Consider the following 19,917-nt stretch of genomic DNA (forward strand, 5'->3'; position numbering starts at 1 on the left):
AATGACGTCCAAGGCCTTTTCCAGTTGTGACTGGGAAACAGGGTGGGCACTTCCGCAGGAGGGAGGACAAAAGGAAGAGGAAAGGGCGGCGCAGAGGAGGAGGTGCTGCGTCGCCAAGGTGGCATCCGCGGCTCCTCCCCGGCCCTTTCCCAGGGCCCCTAGCCTTCCGCTGGGTCCGGCGGAAATGAGCCGTGGCTTTTGGCTGGCGGAGACGCTGGCAGGGACCAGGCTCCACCCTGCCCCAGTGGCTGCCGACCCAGGCGGCTACCGCTCTGTTCCGCAGAGGCACGCCCCTTCCTGTCTCTCCGTCTCGACCCCCTCGCGGGGCCCAGGTGGGGCCCGAGTCGCCGCCAGCATCTGTGCCGCGTCCCTTGCTCTGTGAAGGACAGGCCTCGCGCCAGGACCCCGGTGGACTTCTGAGGTGGCCAGAGCCCCGCCGCGGCCCCTTGCTCCTCTCCTGCCCACTTGCCCATCGAGCCTTGCGCTCACCCAACCTCGGTTCCCCATCCTACTGGGCCTCGGGGTTCTAGTTTATGGGGCCTAATCCCCCCTCCCCCACTTTACCGCGCGCCCCTGGCTTCTCGGGTCTCCAACCTCGGTCCCCCAAGCCTCGCGCCCCTCACCTACCTTGTCTGTGCACCCTGCCCTGGGTCTCGCGGCGCCCCCACCAGCCCTTTTGTTCCAGTTGCTCCAGTCGCTCCAGTCAGAGGCGCCTCCAACCCACCAGTGCCTCCTCCCAGTCCATCGCGCCTTGCCCTCCCACTCCACCACCAGTTCTCAGGTCTCTTAACTCTGCGATCTCGGGACTCTTAACTTGGGTCTCACACTCCCATGCTCCAATCCTTAGAGACAGCACCCCTTTCCACACACACTCAGGATCTCCCTCCCAAACATACCCCTCTGGGCTTCACATATCCCCAGGGTAGCTGCCTGTTTCAAGGCCTTGGGATTCACTTGTAACTCCAAGGCTGCCCTGCCTGCCCCCACTAGTCTGCCCACTGTTCCAAACCAACCCACTCCAGGCCTCAGGGTCTTGGGGACCTTCCTTTTAGCCCCCAAATTTTGTGTTATTTCACAACAAAACACCCCAGTGTTCTCTGCTTAGGCCTGCCCCGACTCAGCATGCAGCATGCAACTCCTGGGCCTGGCTTTACCCCACCCCGCCTGACAGCTGTTGCCATTTGCTTCCCCACCTCCTGGATGTCTTTGATTTTCTGACCTCTCCTTACTCTAGCTTGTCTGTTCTCTTTTCCTTGTGTGCTCCAGGTGCCAGGATGGTGGGGGAACTCCGCTACAGGGAATTCAGGGTGCCCCTGGGGCCTGGCTTACATGCCTATCCTGATGAGCTGATCCGCCAGCGAGTGGGCCATGATGGGCATCCTGAGTACCAGATCCGTTGGCTCATCCTGCGGCGTGGCGATGAGGGTGACGGGGGCTCTGGCCAAGTGGACTGCAAGGCTGAGCACATCCTGCTGTGGATGTCCAAGGATGAGATCTATGCCAACTGCCACAAGATGCTGGGCGAGGATGGCCAGGTCATCGGGCCCTCCCAGGAGTCTTCAGGGGAGGTTGGGGCCCTGGACAAATCTGTGCTGGAGGAGATGGAAACCGATGTGAAGTCCCTCATTCAGAGAGCCCTTCGGCAGCTGGAGGAGTGTGTGGGCACCATCCCTCCTGCTCCTCTACTTCACACTGTCCACGTGCTCAGCGCCTATGCCAGCATCGAGCCCCTCACTGGGGTATTCAAGGACCCAAGAGTCCTGGACTTGCTCATGCACATGTTGAGTAGTCCCGATTATCAGATTCGCTGGAGCGCAGGCCGGATGATACAAGCCCTGTCCTCCCATGATGCTGGTGAGGGGCAGTGTGGGGAGGAAGGGAAAGCAGAAGGGCTGGGTCGGCTCAGGGACTCACAGGACACTGTGGCAGGAGCCTCTGATCTCATCAGTACGTAAATGATTCTGTTGCCCTTCTCTTAGAGTTGGAAGAAAAGGAGGTGGGAATGGGAGTGAGGGTGGGGGTTATCTGCCAAAAGAGGAAAGACTATCTTCAATAACCTCATATTAATTAGTTGCTTTTTATGCAAAGGAAGAATTTACAGTTTAGACTATTGTAGATGGTGTTTATGTGCGTGTGTGTATGTATATAAGTTGTCAAATTTTAGCTTTTGAAGCAAATCAGTTCTTTCCCATTGTGTGATGGCAAAAGGATTGGATTGAAAGAATAGAGGGTCTAAGATTTCTAGGAAGGGTGAGATTAGGGAGAAGTTACTAATTGGGATATGGGTTACAGGGACCCGGACTCAAATCCTTCTGTCACTGAGCCAACAAGAAGCCATTGAGAAACACCTGGATTTTGACAGCCGCTGTGCTCTGCTAGCACTGTTTGCACAGGCCACGCTCTCTGAACATCCCATGTCTTTCGAGGGCATTCAGCTACCACAGGTAACCTTTGGGGGTATAAGGTAGGGGGAGCTTGTGAACAAGATCTAGGGACCAGGCCTTTGCACCTATCTACAGAGGATGGTATGGAGAGAGGGTCTTAAACTGGGACAAGGTGGATGTAGGCCAAAGGTTGTATCCCACAGGTCCCAGGAAGGGTGCTCTTCTCCCTCGTGAAGCGGTATTTGCATGTCACCTCGCTCCTGGATCAGCTGAACAACAGTGCTGCGGAGCCAGGAGCCCAGAACACTTCTGCTCCTGAGGAGTTGAGTGGGAAGAGGGGTCAACTGGAGCTGGAGTTCAGTATGGCCATGGGCACCCTGATCTCGGAGCTGGTGCAAGCCATGCGCTGGGACCAGGCCACAGACAGACCAAGGAGCTCAGCACGGTTCCCCGGTTCCATCTTCCAGCCTCAGCTGGCAGATGTGAGCCCAGGGTTCCCCACTGCCCAGGCTCAGCCCTCCTTCAGGAGGTCAAGACGTTTTCGCCCTCGTTCTGAGTTCGCAAGCGGCAATACCTATGCCTTGTATGTGCGGGACACACTGCAGCCGGGGATGCGAGTGCGGATGCTGGATGATTATGAGGAGATCAGTGCCGGGGATGAGGGCGAGTTTCGGCAGAGCAACAGCGGCGTGCCTCCTGTGCAGGTGAGTGGCATATGGTGGTGGGACACTGTTAGGGGTCTATTTGGGGTGGGGCAGATTTGGGGCTTCCATACAGAGGGGCTCCAGCAGGCCACCCAAAGAGAAAGCTTTCTATAAGATTGGGATGGTGAAAAAGAGTCAGTAGTTGAGAGGCGGGCCATTCTGAGAGCTGGAAAAATCTGGGTTTAGGAGGCTGTGAAGTCAAGAAGACTCACACAGGAAGAAACTGATATAGCCAGACTCCTCCAAAGGTCAGGGTCAGGGAGATGGAGTGGTAGAGGCCAGAAGGAAGTGTGGGGGCATAAGCCGTGAAAGATAGGGTGAGAGGAAAGACAGGCCCATCCCCCAAAGGAGAGGGCATCCTTTGTGTGTGTGTGTGTGTGTGTGTGTGTGTGTGTGTGTGTGTATTCTCCATATGCTGCTGTTTTGTTATATGAAGGTTTTTCTAAAACCTGGCCAGGTGGTCACCCTGAGGGCTATAAGTCCTCAGTACTAGGCCACAGCCAGTCATTAGTGAGTCCTCCCTTCCCCTTCCCTCTCTTTCTTTCCCTATCCTCCAGGTATTGTGGGAGTTAACAGGCCGCACCTATTGGGTGCACTGGCACATGCTGGAGATCTTGGGCTTTGAGGAAGACGTTGAGGACATGGTTGAGGCTGATGAGTACCAAGGGGCGGTGGCCAGTAGAGTCCTGGGTAGAGGTGAGCTCAGGGAGTAAGCAAGGGTCAGCTCTGAGCAGAGTAACGGTGGTCCTGCTCAGTTGCTAGTGACATCCCTGTGCCCCTCGGCCCATTTCCACAGCCCTGCCCGCCTGGCGCTGGAGGCCCATGACAGAACTCTATGCTGTGCCTTATGTGCTGCCTGAGGATGAGGACACTGAGGAGTGTGAACACCTGACCCTGGCTGAGTGGTGGGAACTCCTCTTCTTCATCAAGAAGCTGGATGGACCTGACCATCAGGAGGTTCTCCAGATCCTCCAGGAGAACCTAGATGGGGAGGTAGAGCCAGCCTGGAGGCACTCAGAGGTTGGAGGGCTCTATTGCAAGGGCTGGACTGTATAGAGCTTTTGAAAGGCTCAGGATGAAAAGTGGAGGTCAGAGAGTGGAAGGGGCTGCAGAGGAGGGGTCTGGAATTTTCAGAGGTGGGAGAGGCTGGTGAGCTGTTTGGGAGGAGCCAGCTGCCAGCTGAGAAGATCAGGATGGAGGGTATGTGTGCAGAGAGAGCCCCACCTCTACCAAGCGCTCCCTGGGTCCTCTGTGCCGGCAGGGCTGTCTGCAATGAGAGCTTCTCCTTGATGGCAGATTCTGGATGATGAGATCCTAGCTGAACTGGCCGTGCCCATAGAATTGGCCCAGGACTTGCTGCTGACTCTGCCACAGCGACTCAATGACAGTGCCCTCAGGGACCTGATCAACTGCCGTGTCTACAAGAAGTATGGGCCTGAAGCCCTAGCAGGGCACTCAGCCTACCCATCCCTTCTAGAAGCCCAACAAGATGTCCTCCTGCAAGCTCAGGCCCAGGTTAAGGACTCAGAAGATGCAGCCAAAGTGGAAGGTGGGTGCCAGACACAGCAGCTGAGCCGACACACCTTCAGGGCATTAGCACAGGAGAGATGTCTGTGCTGATTTTTATGCAATCCTTTCTGGAAGTGATGCCACCTTAGAATCTGCAACTTACAGAGAAGCAACAAATGGAGAAGCGGGCACTGTGTTCCCTCAAAGAATGAAGGAGGATGTAAAGTTAGAAAATTGCAAGATAATTTTGAAGACTTATAAAAGCCCCCACATTTAGCTTTTTTTCTTGTAGAGAAATATACTCCATGCTTTGAAATAAAGGGAAGTGCTCTCCTGTTTGCAGATGAAGCTACTTTGCTACTTTAAGAATATAAAGGCCAGGTGCGGTGGCTCATACCTGTAATCCCAGCTCTTTGGGAGGCCTAGGCGGGCGGATCATGGGGTCAGGAGATTGAGACCATCCTGCCTAGCATGGTGAAATCTCGTCTCTACTAAAAATACAAAAAAAAATTAGCCGGGCGTGGTGGTGGGCGCCTGTAGTCCCAGCTACATGGTAGGTTGAGGCAGGAGAATGGTGTGAACCCAGGAGGCGGAGGTTGCAGTGAGCCGAGACGGCACCACTGCACTCCAGCCTGGGCGACAGAGCGAGACTCCATCTCAAAATAAATAAATAAATAAATAATAAAATTTGTCATAAAGCTGTCTTACAAGGACATTAAGAGATTAGATCCCCAAACCTAACTTTTGCGGGGGGCGGGGGGGGGTTAAAAAATTTAAAACAGAGGCCGGGCGCGGTGGCTCAAGCCTGTAATCCCAGCACTTTGGGAGGCCGAGACGGGTGGATCACGAGGTCAGGAGATCGAGACCATCCTGGCTGACACGGTGAAACCCCATCTCTACTAAAAAATACAAAAAATTAGCCAGGCGAGGTGGCGGGCGCCTGTAGTCCCAGCTACTCGGGAGGCTGAGGCAGGAGAATGGCGTGAACCCGGGAGGCGGAGCTTGCAGTGAGCTGAGATCCGGTCACTGCACTCCAGCCTGGGCGACAGAGCCAGACTCTGTCTCAAAAAAAAAAAAAAAAAAATTTAAAACATTTTTTAGGAGAAATTAGAGAAAAAGATTGAGAGTTATGAATCTATTTCTGAGCCTTCACATTACTAACAATGGCCAATTCCTGTGACTCTCCTCTTCCTGTAGCAAAAGAACCCCCATCTCAGAGTCCCAACACTCCCCTGCAGCATCTCGTGGAGGATTATGGTCCAGCTGGGAAAATCCTCCTGGATCTAGAGCAAGCCCTCAGCTCGGAGGGGACGCAGGAGAACAAGGTCAAGCCACTCCTGCTGCAGCTGCAGCGGCAGCCCCAGCCCTTCCTGGCACTGATGCAGAGCCTGGACACTCCAGAGACTAACAGGGCCCTGCACCTGACTGTGCTGAGGTAAGACCGTGGTGACAGGTGGGATCTCTGAGGGCAAAGGGGGTCTATGAGGCTGGCTGCACATTTCTCTGCCCCCAGAATCCTGAAGCAGCTGGTAGACTTCCCTGAGGCACTGCTGCTCCCCTGGCACGAGGCCGTGGATGCCTGCATGGCCTGCCTGCGGTCCCCAAACACTGATCGAGAGGTACCCCTGCCTTGCTCTGGGGAGAGGCTGGGGGAGAGGATAAAGGCAGCCACTGGCAAGGCACACCCACTGGGCAAGGCTCTGGAGGGTGTGATAGAGCCTTTGGGCTCTTAGTTTTGAGTTTTGCTTTTAAAATTGAATTTTATTTTTTTTAAATAGGTAATACATTCACATGGTTCACAAATCAAAACGCTCTAACAAGGTATACACTGAGAATTCTTGCTCTCACCCAAATCCCTGTTCTCCCAGTGTCCCCCACACACCCCTTACTGGTAATTACTTGTATTAATTTATGTATCATTCCCATGTTCCCTTATGCAAATATAAGCAAACCCAAATGTGTGATCTTGCCACTCTCTTTTTTACACAAAAGGATATGGAGATATTATTACATAGAACATTAAGAGCTTCAGTAGCTCCATTTTTGGCTGGTCCTGTGGGAGAAAGGGGGATGAAGGATGCAGAGGGCCCATCACATACCAGAGTCCCCTGCAAAAGCTACAGAGAAGTCCTGGGCACAGAAGGCTTCAGAAGGGCTCAGAGAACTAGGGTCATGGTGACAGTAGGTGTTTGCAGTGTGGCTGTATTTTTGGCTGTTATGTAGAATTTACTTTCTAAGGCAGGCTCATTGGGTATACGCACAAACCCAGTCCCTGTCAGTCCCTTCCCAGCCATCCAGGTGTCTGTGCCTGAACATCTCAAAATACAGCCCTACAACTGTTTTTTGGGACAGTGGGGCCTGGATGAAAGAACCCAGGGATGCTCTCTGCAGTTTTTGTCAATATAATCAGCAGCCTAGAACCCTAGAGTAGCAGGGCATCTTGTGCCCTTTTCCATTTTGGTTTGTCTTCAGTTCTCTAACCACCTGGCTCTTGTGTCTCCCCATCCCTGTCTTTTCATTTCCTCACTGCCTTGCTCACTGTAGCACCCCCAGCACCCAGTACACAGTGGGTACCTGCTACTGCAGATGCCCTTGCAGCCCTCGCCCTGTCTTCATTCATCTCCTCCTTTATGTCCCCACCCAGGTGCTCCAGGAACTGATTTTCTTCCTGCACCGCCTGACCTCAGTGAGCAGGGACTATGCCGTGGTGCTGAATCAGCTGGGAGCAAGAGACGCCATCTCCAAGGCCCTGGAAAAGCACCTGGGAAAGCTGGAGCTGGCTCAGGAGCTGCGGGACATGGTGTTCAAGTGTGAGAAGCATGCCCACCTCTACCGCAAACTCATCACCAACATCCTGGGAGGCTGCATCCAGGTCAGGAGGAAGGGGAGCTTGTGGGCTCAGAGCAGCATCAGAATATGAAACCCAAGCAGTGGCGGGTAAGGGCTGTGTTCCCATGGCTGGGAACAACAGGTGACTCTAGTGACCCTGGGACATTTGTTTCCCTGCCCCTCTTCCCTGTCTGGGCCTGCTCTGCTGGTGCTGTAGAGGAAGTCCCACTGCTGCTTGGTCTCTCCTTCATCCATGTTTCCATGTGTCTCTCCGTGTTCCTCCTGCCCCCGTGCCCCTTCTCTCTGATGTTCTGGCCGCAGATGGTGCTGGGCCAGATTGAAGACCACAGACGAACCCACCGGTCCATCAACATCCCTTTCTTTGATGTGTTCCTCAGATACTTATGCCAGGGTTCGTGCCTGTTGCCCTGTTGCTCTACCTCTCCATACCTATGTTTGTTTCCTCTTTACACCCTACCTGGCTGTGACCACCACCCATTCCCACTTACCCCCAGGCTCCAGTGTGGAAGTGAAGGAGGACAAGTGCTGGGAGAAGGTGGAGGTGTCCTCCAACCCACACCGGGCCAGCAAGCTGACGGACCACAACCCCAAGACCTACTGGGAGTCCAACGGCAGCGCCGGCTCCCACTACATCACCCTGCACATGCACCAGGGCGTCCTCATCAGGTAACGCTCCCACGCATGTGCTTTGCCACACACCTACGCTTTCCTGTGACGCCCCTGTGTTTGTTTTGGGGGATGCACCACCCCCCTGGACTTGGCCATGGGCCCTGTCTGCAAGTTCCAAATGGTTTTTCCTCCCCACTCCCAGGCAACTGACTCTGCTTGTGGCTAGCGAGGACTCAAGCTACATGCCGGCCCGAGTGGTGGTGTGTGGGGGTGATAGCGCTAGCTCTCTTCACACGGAACTCAACTCGGTAGGGCCCCAGGGCCATTAGCCATTACCCCACCCCTCACAGGATCTGCCCTCCTGCTTCGATCTGGCCCTATGCTACTTTTTTCTACTCCCACCTGTCTTAAGCCCCACAGAAAGTAGTGTCCTTTATCCCTGTGCTTGTGCCACCAGGCCCCAAACAGTGAGGGTGGACAATGAGGATAGCTTTCTCAGGACCCTACACATCCCAGGGCTGGGGAAGGGAAGGAAACAAGTGAGGGGACTGGAGCCTAGAGCCAACTTGGCTCAGCACTCCCATCTGCACGTGTAGAAGTGACAGCCTTCTCTGCCCCCCTACCAGGTGAATGTGATGCCCTCTGCCAGCCGGGTGATCCTCCTGGAGAACCTGACCCGCTTCTGGCCCATCATCCAGATCCGCATAAAGCGCTGCCAGCAGGTGGGGCTAGGGATGTGGGGTGTGGCCCTGGGTAGGGGGCTCTGAATCCCATAAACGGGCAGATCTTGAGCCAGAAGACCAGCCTGGGTCTCAAGCAGCTCCAGGTGTGAGGCTCGAGGGCATAGCTGACCCCAGCCCATCCCAAGGAGCATGTGGGGCGAGTGAAGATAGTCCTGTGTGTGTTTCAGGGTGGCATTGATACGCGCATTCGGGGGTTAGAGATCCTAGGCCCCAAGCCCACGTTCTGGCCAGTGTTCCGGGAGCAACTCTGTCGTCACACACGCCTCTTCTACATGGTTCGGGCGCAGGCCTGGAGCCAGGACATGGCAGAGGACCGCAGGAGCCTCCTGCACCTGAGTTCTAGGTGTGTGAGAGTGTGCGTGTATGCCTGTGTCTGTGGGAAAGGTAAGGCTATTGCAAATAGCTGGCAGGCAGGGGTCCATTTAAGCCATAAGATGGAGGTTTAATATGCGTGGGGAGGGGGCTGGAGTGTTCTGAGCTGTGGGAGGGGAAGAAAGGATAAAGAGAAGAAATTTCTCCAGTGGGCTGGGAATAGGATATACTAGTTAGCACAGGGCAGTTTTGAAGTACCAGGGGGGCCTTCAGTTTGGGTGCTGGAGGTTAACTGGCAGTCTTAGGCAGGGTGGACACTGAGATAACACATACCTCAAGCCTCTGACACCTTCCTCCTCCATTCTCACCCCCAGACTGAACGGGGCCCTGCGCCAGGAGCAGAATTTTGCTGACCGCTTCCTCCCTGACGACGAGGCTGCCCAAGCTCTGGGCAAGACCTGCTGGGAGGCCCTGGTCAGCCCCGTGGTGCAGAACATCACCTCCCCTGGTAACCATCCTAACACCTGGACCCATTACTATCTCAGGGCTTGGCTCCACTAATTAGCTCCTTCTTGCTCTACCCTAGAACCACCTGGATTATGTTCTGGCCCTTTTGGCACCTGCATTTGTAATCCCAGTGCCGTCTTCTCATAGCCCAGGGGCTGCCCCCTTTCCTATGTCTCTCAAGTATCAGCTGACACCATAAGTGCAGAAGGTACCTTGTTACCCACTCCCTTATCATTCTTTTCATATCTTTTTTTTTTTGAGACAGAGTTTCGCTCTTGTTACCCAGGCTACAGTGCAATGGCGCGATCTCAGCTCACCGCAACCTCTGCCTCCCGGGTTCAAGCAATTCTCTTGCCTCAGCCTCCTGAGTAGCTGGGATTACAGGCATGTGCCACCATGCCTGGCTTATTTTATTTTATTTTATTTTATTTTTTTGAGACAGTGTTTCGCTCTTATTGCCTAGGCTGGAGTGCAATGGCGCAATCTCAGCTCACTGCAACCTCCGCCTCCAGGGTTAAGCAGTTCTCCTGCATCAGCCTCCCAAATAGCTGGGATTACAGGCATGGGCCACCATGCCCGGCTAATTTTGGATTTTTAGTAGAGATGGGGTTTCTCCATGTTGGTCAGGCTGGTCTTGAACCCCAACCTCAGGTGATCCACCTGCCTCAGTCTCACAAAGTGCTAGGATTACAGGCGTGAGCCACCGCGCCCGACCCACACCTAGCTGATTTTATATTTTTTAGTAGAGATGGAGTTTCTCCATGTTGTGAGGCTGATCTCGGAAACTCCTGACCTCAGGTGATCCGCCCACCTCAGCCTCCCAAAGTGCTGGGATTATAGGCATGTGCCACCGCGCCTGGCCTTTTCTATTTTTTTTAATGTTTATTATTTTTATTTATTATTATTATTTTTTTGAGATGGAGTCTCACTCTATCGCCCAGGCTGGAGTGCAGTGGTGTGATCTCGGCTCACTGCAAACTCCTCCTCCCAGGTTCATGCCATTCTCTGGCCTCAGCCTCCCAAGTAGCTGGGATTACAGGCACCCGCCACCACGTCTGGCTTATTTTTGTATTTTTAGTAGAGACGGGGTTTCACCGTGTTAGCCAGGATGGTCTCAATCTCCTGACCTTATGATCTGCCCACGTCGGCCTCCCAAAGTACTGGGATTACAGGTGTAAGCCACTGTGCCCAGCTTGTTTATTTATTATTTTTAAAGATGACCAGGCCGGGCTCAAACTCCTCTCATTTCAACCTCCCAAAGTGCTGGGATTATAGGCATAAACCACCCTACCTGGCCCCTCCCTTGTATCATTTCGTCCAGTTGCTCTATCTCTACACTCCTGTTCAGCCCAACCTCTCCCACTTCCCTGCAGACATGGCTGTGCCTTGGTTTGTTTTTCTCACCCTCTAGATGAGGATGGCGTTAGCCCCCTGGGTTGGCTGCTGGAGCAGTACCTGGAGTGTCAGGAAGCTGTCTTCAACCCCCAGAGCCGCGGCCCAGCTTTCTTCTCGCGGGTGCGCCGTCTCACTCACCTGCTGGTGCATGTCGAGCCCTGCGAGGCACCCCCTCCTGTGGCGGCCACTCCTCGGCCCAGTGAGTAGTGGGGATTCAGGTGGGGAGCTTCTAGTCAGGAGCATTTTCCTGGGCCCCACGTGTACACCATAGACTTCTGTCCATCCCCATCCTTCCCCTCCTGTTGGCTCAGCCTGTTCATCTTCCAGGTTTGTGTCACCTCCATCCATGAACATCACTTTGGGTGGCAGCATGTCAGGAAAGGCCTCAGGGCACCCCCTTGGATAGCGACTGGAGTGGAGGGGCTGCCCACTCCTTGCCTCTGCCACTTTCTTGATCTCCACAGAGGGCAGAAACAGAAGCCACGACTGGAGCTCCTTGGCTACCCGGGGCCTTCCAAGCAGCATCATGAGAAACCTGACGCGCTGTTGGCAAGCCGTGGTGGAGAAGCAGGTGGGCAGGAGCGGGCCTGGGGGAGAGAGGGGACACCAAAATGGTGGCATGTTGGGTTGTGTCTTCATGCTCCTGCCCCTTCCTTCCAGGTGAACAATTTTCTGACCTCATCCTGGCGGGATGATGACTTTGTGCCACGCTACTGTGAGCAATTTAATATTCTGCAGAACTCGAGCTCTGAACTGTTTGGGCCGCGGGCAGCCTTCTTGCTGGCGCTGCAGAATGGCTGTGCGGGAGCCTTGCTGAAGCTCCCTTTTCTCAAAGCTGCCCATGTAAGCCTCCACCCTTGCTGCATCCTTGGGTCTCTTCCTACAAACTCTTCCTTCCTCGCCTCCTCCAAATGACCCACCCTTCCATTCCCATTCTATGATGAACATATGTTAGTATATAGCCATGTTATAAGAAGCTTAAAAAATTGGCTGGGTGTAGTGGCTCACGCCTGTAATCCCAGCACTTTGGGAGGCCAAGGTGGGTGGATCACAAGGTCAGGAGATCGAGACCCTCCTGGCTAACATGGTGAAACCCTGTCTCTACTAAAAATATAAAAAATCAGCTGGGTGTGGTGGCACACACCTGAAGTCCCAGCTACTCAGGAGGGCAAGACAGGAGAATCGCTTGAACCTGGGAGGCGGAGGTTGCAGTGAGCCAAGATCATGCCACTGCACTCCAGCTTGGGTGACAGAACAAGACTCGGTCTCAAAAAAAAAAAGTTTAAAAAATAAATAGTGGCCAGGTGTGGTGGCTCACGCTTGTAATCCCAGCACTTTGGGAGGCTGAGGCAGGCAGATCACCTGAGGTCAGGAGTTTGAGGCCAGCCTGGCCAACATGACCAACATGACCAAACCCTATCTCTACTAAAATTACAAAAATTAGCCAGGCATGGTGGCACATGCCTGTAGTCCCAGCTACTTGGGAGGCTGAGGCAGGAGAATTGTTTGAACCCAGGAGGTGGAGGTTGCAGTTAGCCGAGATTGCACCACTGCACTCCAGCCTGGGTGACAGAGCTAGACTCATCTCAAAAACAAAACAAAACAAAAACCACAATTGATGAACTAAAATGCAAGCAGCACCCTGGAAAGCAGGGTAAAGAGCAGCAGGAGCATGAGGCTCCTTGTGTAGCCTCCAGTCCTAGTTTATCAGTAACTAGGCTCAATCTTGGCTCAGCACAACCTCCACCTCCCGGGTTCAAGCAATTCTTCTGCCTCAGCCTCCCAAGTAGCTGGGATTATAGGCACAGGCCACCACAAAAATTAGCCTGGCCAATTTTTGTATTTTTAATAGAGACAAGAGTTTCACCACGTTGGTCAGGCTGGTCTCGAACTCCTGACCTCGTGATCTACCCACCTCGGCTTCCCAAAGTGCTAGGATTACAGGCATGAGCCACCACTCCTTTCCCTTCCCCTTTCCTTCCTTCTTTTTCTCTCTCTCCTTTCTTTTTTTTTTTTTTCTCTCCCTCTCTTTTTCTTTCTCTTTCTTTCCTTCTTTCTTGACAGGGTCTTACTCTCTCCCAGACTGGGGTGCAGTGGTGCAGTCACAGCTCACTGCAGCTTCAACTTCTTGGGCTCAGGTGGTCCTCTCAGCCTCCTGGGTAGCTAGGACCATAGGCATGTGCCACCATGCCCAGCTAATTTTTTTCGTATTTTTAGTAGAGATGGGGTTTTGCCATGTTGCCCAGGCTGGTCTCCAACTCCTGGGCTCAAGCCATCTGCCTGTCTCGGCCTCCCAAAGTGCTGGAATTACAGGCGTGAAGTGCGCCTGGCCTTATTTTCTCATTTTGAATGATTATTATTAGTTTGAATTTTTAGACACAATGAAAAGACACTTTCCATAATTGTTAATATTGCTAATTTGTACAATGGTTAATGATCGTATATAATAGTTGTATGAAAGCACCAACCACCTTAGGAAGCTGCCAGCATTCATATCTACTTTCCAGACCCTCGTCCCTCCTCCCCACTCACCTGCTCTGCTTGCTTGTTCATGGCTTTCCTGTGCTCTGCCATTGCTCAGGTGAGTGAGCAGTTCGCCCGGCACATTGACCAGCAGATCCAGGGCAGCCGGATTGGTGGAGCCCAGGAAATGGAGAGGCTGGCACAGCTGCAGCAGTGCCTGCAAGCTGTCCTGATTTTCTCCGGCCTGGAGATAGCCACCACCTTTGAGCATTATTACCAGTGAGTGTGGACCTAAGGAGCGGGAGCTGGCGGGAGGCAGGATGATGGTGGAAGAGCCAGCTCATGGGCCTGGAAGTCTGGGATAGAGCCAGGCTGGAGCCTTGGAGTGGGAGGCTGGGCCACACTGGTGCCCACACTGAGGCTTGGCCCGGGCTGCATGCACTGTAGGCACTACATGGCGGACCGTCTCCTGGGCGTGGTCTCGAGCTGGCTGGAGGGGGCCGTGCTGGAGCAGATTGGTCCCTGCTTCCCCAACCGCCTCCCCCAGCAGATGTTGCAGAGCCTGAGCACCTCTAAGGAGCTACAGCGCCAGTTCCACGTCTACCAGCTCCAGCGGCTGGATCAGGAACTCCTAAAGCTGGAGGATACAGAGAAGAAAATACAGGTGAGTGCCTTGGAAGGGATGAGCAAATGAGAAGGTAGGGGGAAGATGGGCATGAAGCAGACTGGAGGAGGCCATGGCATCTGGGAACCCTGTGCTCCTTCAGGTGGGCCATAGGGACAGTGGCAAGGAGTATAAGAGCGAGAAGGAAGAGGGAGCTGGGGCAGCAGCAGCGGTGGATGTGACAGAGGGAGAGGAGGAAGAGGAGGAGAATGAGGACCTCTACTATGAAGGGGCAATGCCAGAAGTGTCTGTGCTTGTCCTGTCCCGACACTGCTGGCCTGTTGCCTCAATCTGCCACACACTGAACCCCAGAACCTGCCTGCCCTCCTACCTGAGGGGCACTTTGAACAGATACTCCAACTTCTACAACAAGAGTGAGTAGCCAGGCAGAGGGGACTGGGGAGAGGGTGGGCTGCTAGGAAAGGACCTGGGGTTGGGGGCAGACCCTGATGTTGGGAGGCTTGATGTGAAAAGAGATGGTCTGTAGCTGGGCACAGGGCTCACGCCTGTAATCCCAACACTTTGGGAGGCCGAGGTGGGTGGATCACTTGAGGTCAGGAGTTCGAGACCAGCCTAGCCAACATGGTGAAACCTCGTCTCTACTAAAAATACAAAAATTAGCTGAGTGTGGTGGTGCATGCCTGTAGTCCCAGCTACTCGGGAGGCTGAGGCAGGAGAATCACTTCAACCCACAAGCGGAGGTTGCAGTGAGCCAAGATCGTGCCACTACACTCTAGCCTGGGTGACAGTGAGACTCCATCTCAAAAAAATAAAAAAAAAGAGTTGGTCTTTTAATTTAATTTTTAAATTTTTGTTTTTATAGATTCAGGGAGAGAGAGTCTTTAGGGATAAGAATTCCCTAGGCCATGGGAAAAATAGTGGTTTTGAGAAGAAAGGGCAGGAGCTTGGTGGCTGAGGGTGGCAGGTGCTGTCAGATACCTGATCCCCAGATCATTGTCTTTTCTGTTTTAAAATAAGACCTGGGAATCTCTTTGTGGGTGACAGGGAGGATGGAGGCAGGAGGCACCTGAGGCCACCAGGAAGGAGTGTCTGGCTCCTTCCTGGTCAGTCACCTGTCATCCTAAACTACCCACTGGGGCTGATCCCTGAGCTGGCAGCAACACAGGAGGGGGAAGAGGCTCAGACCTGTGGTCAGGGAGCCCCCTAATAGGGGAGACATTGTTTACTGTCACAATATTCCAGCTTGGTAAGAGCCCCAGTTCTTCCTCCCTTCATGGTTTTGTCTCCCTAAAAACACACGGGGCAATCCTCGAAGGCACTGATGAGAACCTGCCTGGCACCAGGCTAGGCATAGGATAGCTCCCAGATACCTGAGGCTCGCCATGGAGGCAGGCCCAGAGAAGGCCGAGATCTGGAAGCTCAGACCAGGAGCTCCAGTGTCCATAAATGCTGGGGTCACACGCCCTGTAGAGATCAACAGAGCTTGACCAGCATGCACCCTCCCTCCAACACCAACTCCCTCCTTTCCCCTGCTCTTTGTCTCCCTCCCCCTTCCTGGTACCTCACCAGGTCAGAGCCATCCTGCCCTCGAGCAAGGCTCACAGAGGCGACTGCAGTGGACGTGGCTGGGCTGGGCTGAGCTGCAGTTTGGGAACCAGACCCTGCATGTGTCCACTGTGCAGATGTGGCTACTGCTGTATCTCAACGACCTGAAGGTGGTCCAGCCCTGCTGTACCTTTCTCCTGTCTCCCACTTTGTCCCGTGCCTCTCTTCCTGAAACCTTGACTCCCTCTGCTTCTTCCCTCTATCCTCTTCTCTCCACTCCTTGGGGAGGCCCTGAATGTCTCCCATCTGTTCTCTGAAGGCGGTCTCTGTGGAGAGTCTGCTGGCGCTCTCAGGGCTCTCCGAAGACATGCTTAATGAGGCGATTGGGCCCCTCACCTCTTCAAGAGGCCCCCTGGACCTTCATGAGCAAAAGGATATACCAGGAGGTATGCACTTAGGGCCAGAGGGGCCTCTGCTCTGAGGCAGGGCCGGGCTTCTCATGGGCTCTCCACTGAGTGAGTGATCGGTGTTTATTTCAGGGGTCCTCAAGATTCGAGATGGCAGCAAGGAACCCAGGTCGAGATGGGACATTGTGCGGCTCATCCCACCTCAGACATACCTGCAAGCTGAGGGTGAAGAGGGCCGGAACTTGGAGAAGAGACGGAATCTTCTGAACTGCCTCATCGTCCGAATCCTCAAGGCCCATGGGGATGAGGGGCTGCACATTGACCAGCTTGTCTGTCTGGTAGGCAGGGGTGGGCACAGTGGGTGATGGATCTTTGCTGGGGTTGGGGGAGCAGTCTACAGAACAAGGTGGGTCCACGTGTGGTGAAGCACGTGGTTCACTATGTAGCCTGTAGGAGTGTGAGGCGTGAAGTCAGGATGTACCTGGTGTCCTTGGGGCATCCTGTCCTAGCAGCCTGTGGTTGGAGTGGAAGCTCAAGCAAGGATGGGTCAGCTGCCTCTAACCTACCACTTGTCCCTTCCTCCCCGACACCAGGTGCTGGAGGCTTGGCAGAAGGGCCCATGTCCTCCCAGGGGTTTGGTCAGCAGCCTTGGTAGGGGGTCTGCCTGCAGCAGCACTGACGTCCTCTCCTGCATCCTGCACCTCCTGGGCAAGGGCACGCTGAGACGCCATGATGACCGGCCGCAGGTGCTGACCTATGCAGTCCCTGTGACTGTCATGGAGCCTCACACCGAGTCCCTGAACCCAGGCTCCTCAGGCCCCAACCCACCCCTCACCTTCCATACCCTGCAGATTCGCTCCCGGGGTGTGCCCTATGCCTCCTGCACTGCCACCCAGAGCTTCTCTACCTTCCGGTAGCCCTGGACTTGGGGTCAGGGGAAGATAGAGCTGGAGCTTTTACAGAAATAAAACCTGAGAGTTTGATTATATGATGTGTGTTTGGCAACTGCTAGAGATTTGAGCTGGGAGGTGGCGGGGGCTTTCCCGGCTGGTGAGGAAGGAGCCTTTGGCACTGAGTCTGTTGCATGATATGCCAAGGGTCTTGTTAGGGTGAGGATGGTAGACTGGGAGAAAGGCAGAGGGAGTCAGGTACGATTTAGCACCCCCTCTAGGCAGAGAGATTGAGGGGACTAGGCAGGATGATGGCACTCAGCCCCTTCTCAGAGGGTGTGTGGTCAGAAGTGCTTTCATCTGGCAGGCTGGAGATCCAAGCCCAACTTGGCCACTCACCAGATGGTTTGTAACTTGGGCAGATTATCGAGCAGTTCTCCTCGTTTGTGGAACTGGCCCAGTCACTGTAGGACTCCAACAAGTAACAGGTATGGAAGTATTTGACATGGTGAATAAAGGCATTGGCCAGTGAGTCCCTATTTTGGCTACTACTCCCAGCAGTGAATGTGGTTCCTTGGTGCCTTCCCTAAGTAAGACTGACATGATGAAGGTGAGGTCAGTGACCCCTGTGGCCGCTGCAGGCACCCAGCAACCTGAATGTGTATTCCATCTGATGGCGTAGGCTCAGAAAGTTCTAGCACAGTTCTTACTTTCACAAGCTCCTCCGTTTTGCCCCTTTCTTCCACTCCTTTGCCTCCACCCCTTCTCTGTCCCTGCAGAGATGCACACGCTGTCATCAAACTCCTACCCCTTGATTCTCAAAATGAGGGATTTGGAAGAACAAGAAAAAAAAAGAAAGAAAGAAAAACTCCTACCCCTGCGGGCACGGCGCTATATGCACCTTTAGTCCCAGCTACTCGGGAGGCTGAGGTAGGAGGATCGCTTGAGCCCAGGAGTTCTGCGCTGCAGTGTGCTCTGCCATTCGGGTATCTGCACCAAGTTCAGCAACAATATGGTGAACTCCCAGGAGCAGGGGACCAGGTTGCCTAAGAAGAGGTGAACTGGCGGCCAGGCATGGTGGCTCACATCTATAATCCCAGCACTTTGGGAGGCTGAGATGGGCGGATCACGAGGTCAAGAAATTGAGGCCATCCTGGCCAACATGGTGAAACCTCATCTCTACTAAAAATACAAAAATTAGCTGGGCATGGTGGCGCGCGCCTGTAGTCCCAGCTACTTGGGAGGCTGAGGCAGGAGAATCACTTGAACCCGGGAGGCAGAGGTTGCAGTGAGCTGAGATTGCTCCACTGCACTCCAGCCTGGCAACAGAGCGAGAATCTGTCCCCCCAAAAAAAAAAAAGAAGAAGAAAAATAAGAAGGGGTGAACTGGCCAAGGTCAGAGAGAGCAGCTCAAAATGCTGATTGATCAGTAGTGGGATTGTGCCTGCGAATACCCACTGCACTCCTGCCTAGGCAACAGAGACCCTGTCTCTATTTTAGAAAAGGCAAAAACTCCTACCCCTAACTACCCCTATAGGTGAGCCTCTATCCTGCCACTGTTGGGGAGGTTTGCTTGTGCTACTATGATTGGCTTCATTGGCACCACCCCTGCTGAAGCAGGGCAGCTCAGGTCAGGCCAGGGGATCCCGTGCCAAAGGTGCAGCTCTGTGTCTTGGCAGGACTACTGGGGAGGAGGAAAGGAGGGATGACCCAGGCATCCCAAGGCTTGTAGCCCAGAGGTGACAGAAAAAGCTATGGAAGGAGGGGGAAGGGGGATGAGAGTCAGGTGGTAAAGGAGGGCACAGAAGCCAGACAGAACTGAGTGCCACCAGGACTGAGATCTGAAGTCTAGGGGGAAAAAAGGCCATGGCTTGTGGGAGTCAGGCTGCTCAGGATGAAGCCATAATACAGAGGGCAGAGGGGCCCCCTAGTGCTTGCTTTGCAGTATTGTTCCCATGGTGTTGGTGGCTCTCACAGCAGGGGCCAGCCTGCTAAGCGACAGCTGCCGTTTGGGGCAGAGTCCAGACAGGCAGCAGCAGCAGGCTGGGCCACAGTGGGCCCAGGAACACTGGGGTTGCTGCAGCTTGTCACTTAGTGCCTCTTCACCTTGGTACCAGAGATTATAGCCTTTTATTGGCCCAGGCCCAGTATTCTTGAGCTCGCTCTCAAGTGCCAGAGCTTTTTGCCCTCCTCTGGACTTTCCTGCTTTTTATGAGCTTATCCTTCTCCACCAGAAATTCAAAGAAGCTTCCTGCTGTAGGGTCCAGTAGTCAGGCCAGCATGCAGTGCATGCAGGGGCAGATGATAGAACTTACTTGCACTATAGCCCCGTTCTGCTACTGTCCCGAGGCCTCCTCCCTGGGCTGAGCTGCAGGCTATGCCTTGAACTTACTGCCCTCATCAGCCCCTGGGCATCCTACTCAGTCACCTTGCCGGTCTCCCATGGGGTGCCTTCCTGCTCATCTGCAATGGAAAAAGTCTCCATCAATTCTTTTTTTTTTTTTTGACAGCGTCTTGCTCTGTCACCCAGGCTGGAGGAGTGCAGTGGCACGACCTCGGCTCACTGCAACCTCTGCCTCCCAGGTTCAAGCTATTCTCCTGCCTCGGCCTCCCTAGTAGCTGGGATTACAGGCGCCTGCCACCACACCCAGCTAATTTTTGTATTTTTAGTAGAGACAGGGTTTTACCATATTGGTCAGGCTGGTCTCAAACTCCTGACCTCAGGTGATCCAGCCACCCTGGCCTCCCAAAGTGCTGGCATTACAGACATGAGCCACTGCACCCGGCCTCTTTTTTTTTTTCCCCCCAGATGGAGTTTCACTCTTGTTGCCCAGGCTGGAGTGCAATGGCATGACCTCGGCTCACTACAACCTCTACCTCCGGGGTTCAAGCAATTCTCCTGCCTCAGCCTCCCGAGTAGCTGGGATTACAGGCATGTGCTACCACGCACGGCTAATTTTGTATTTTTAGTAGA

General features: G+C 54.0%; 2 protein-coding genes across 20 annotated transcripts in view; both read left to right on the top strand.

Moving 5' to 3' along the window:
- The window catches only part of MEA1 (male-enhanced antigen 1), a 172,736-nt gene that overhangs the window by 131,159 nt on the left and 21,660 nt on the right, over window positions 1-19,917 (top strand). Inside the window, exon 1 of one of the 14 annotated variants that reach the window (XM_077998445.1) lies at window positions 1,275-1,284. The exons of 10 other annotated variants lie outside the window; for them this stretch is intronic. The gene's annotated coding sequence lies outside the window, so the exon portion shown is untranslated. Of the gene's footprint in view, window positions 1-1,274; window positions 1,285-2,985; window positions 2,996-3,031; window positions 3,042-16,981; window positions 16,992-19,917 lie in introns of those variants that run through there. 3 more of the 14 variants (XM_077998449.1, XM_077998458.1, XM_077998456.1) reach the window with 3 other exon arrangements.
- Window positions 34-17,039, top strand: CUL7 (cullin 7). 6 transcript variants are annotated; one of them, XM_077999896.1, is made up of 27 exons: window positions 74-421; window positions 686-781; window positions 1,267-1,854; window positions 2,293-2,444; window positions 2,588-3,088; window positions 3,646-3,784; window positions 3,885-4,081; window positions 4,385-4,637; window positions 5,795-6,032; window positions 6,111-6,216; window positions 7,242-7,469; window positions 7,748-7,838; window positions 7,942-8,113; window positions 8,259-8,364; window positions 8,683-8,778; window positions 8,967-9,142; window positions 9,486-9,619; window positions 11,030-11,212; window positions 11,478-11,584; window positions 11,674-11,856; window positions 13,595-13,755; window positions 13,924-14,140; window positions 14,244-14,514; window positions 15,671-15,816; window positions 15,966-16,092; window positions 16,186-16,391; window positions 16,647-17,039. In XM_077999896.1, the coding sequence occupies exons 3-27, from the start codon at window positions 1,275-1,277 to the stop codon at window positions 16,968-16,970; spliced, it is 5,094 nt and encodes a 1,697-aa protein (XP_077856022.1). In that variant the 5' UTR covers window positions 74-421; window positions 686-781; window positions 1,267-1,274; the 3' UTR covers window positions 16,971-17,039. The 6 variants fall into 6 exon arrangements, with proteins under 6 accessions (XP_002803791.4, XP_077856021.1, XP_001088003.4 ...); XM_015136400.3 differs by having other exon boundaries at window positions 77-421; window positions 1,267-1,947; XM_002803745.4 differs by lacking the exon at window positions 686-781 and having other exon boundaries at window positions 34-332; window positions 1,267-1,947.

This window comes from Macaca mulatta, chromosome 4 (genome assembly GCF_049350105.2).
Source record: "Macaca mulatta isolate MMU2019108-1 chromosome 4, T2T-MMU8v2.0, whole genome shotgun sequence".
NCBI lineage: Eukaryota > Metazoa > Chordata > Mammalia > Primates > Cercopithecidae > Macaca > Macaca mulatta.

Coding starts and splice junctions, on each gene's coding strand:
- CUL7 (XM_002803745.4), top strand. CDS start 185: ATGAGCCGTGGCTTTTGGCTGGCGGAGACGCTGGCAGGGACCAGGCTC. Junction 7,470..7,747: donor TCCTGGGAGGCTGCATCCAG/GTCAGGAGGAAG, acceptor TTCTGGCCGCAG/ATGGTGCTGGGCCAGATTGA. Junction 14,141..14,243: donor ATACAGAGAAGAAAATACAG/GTGAGTGCCTTG, acceptor GTGCTCCTTCAG/GTGGGCCATAGGGACAGTGG.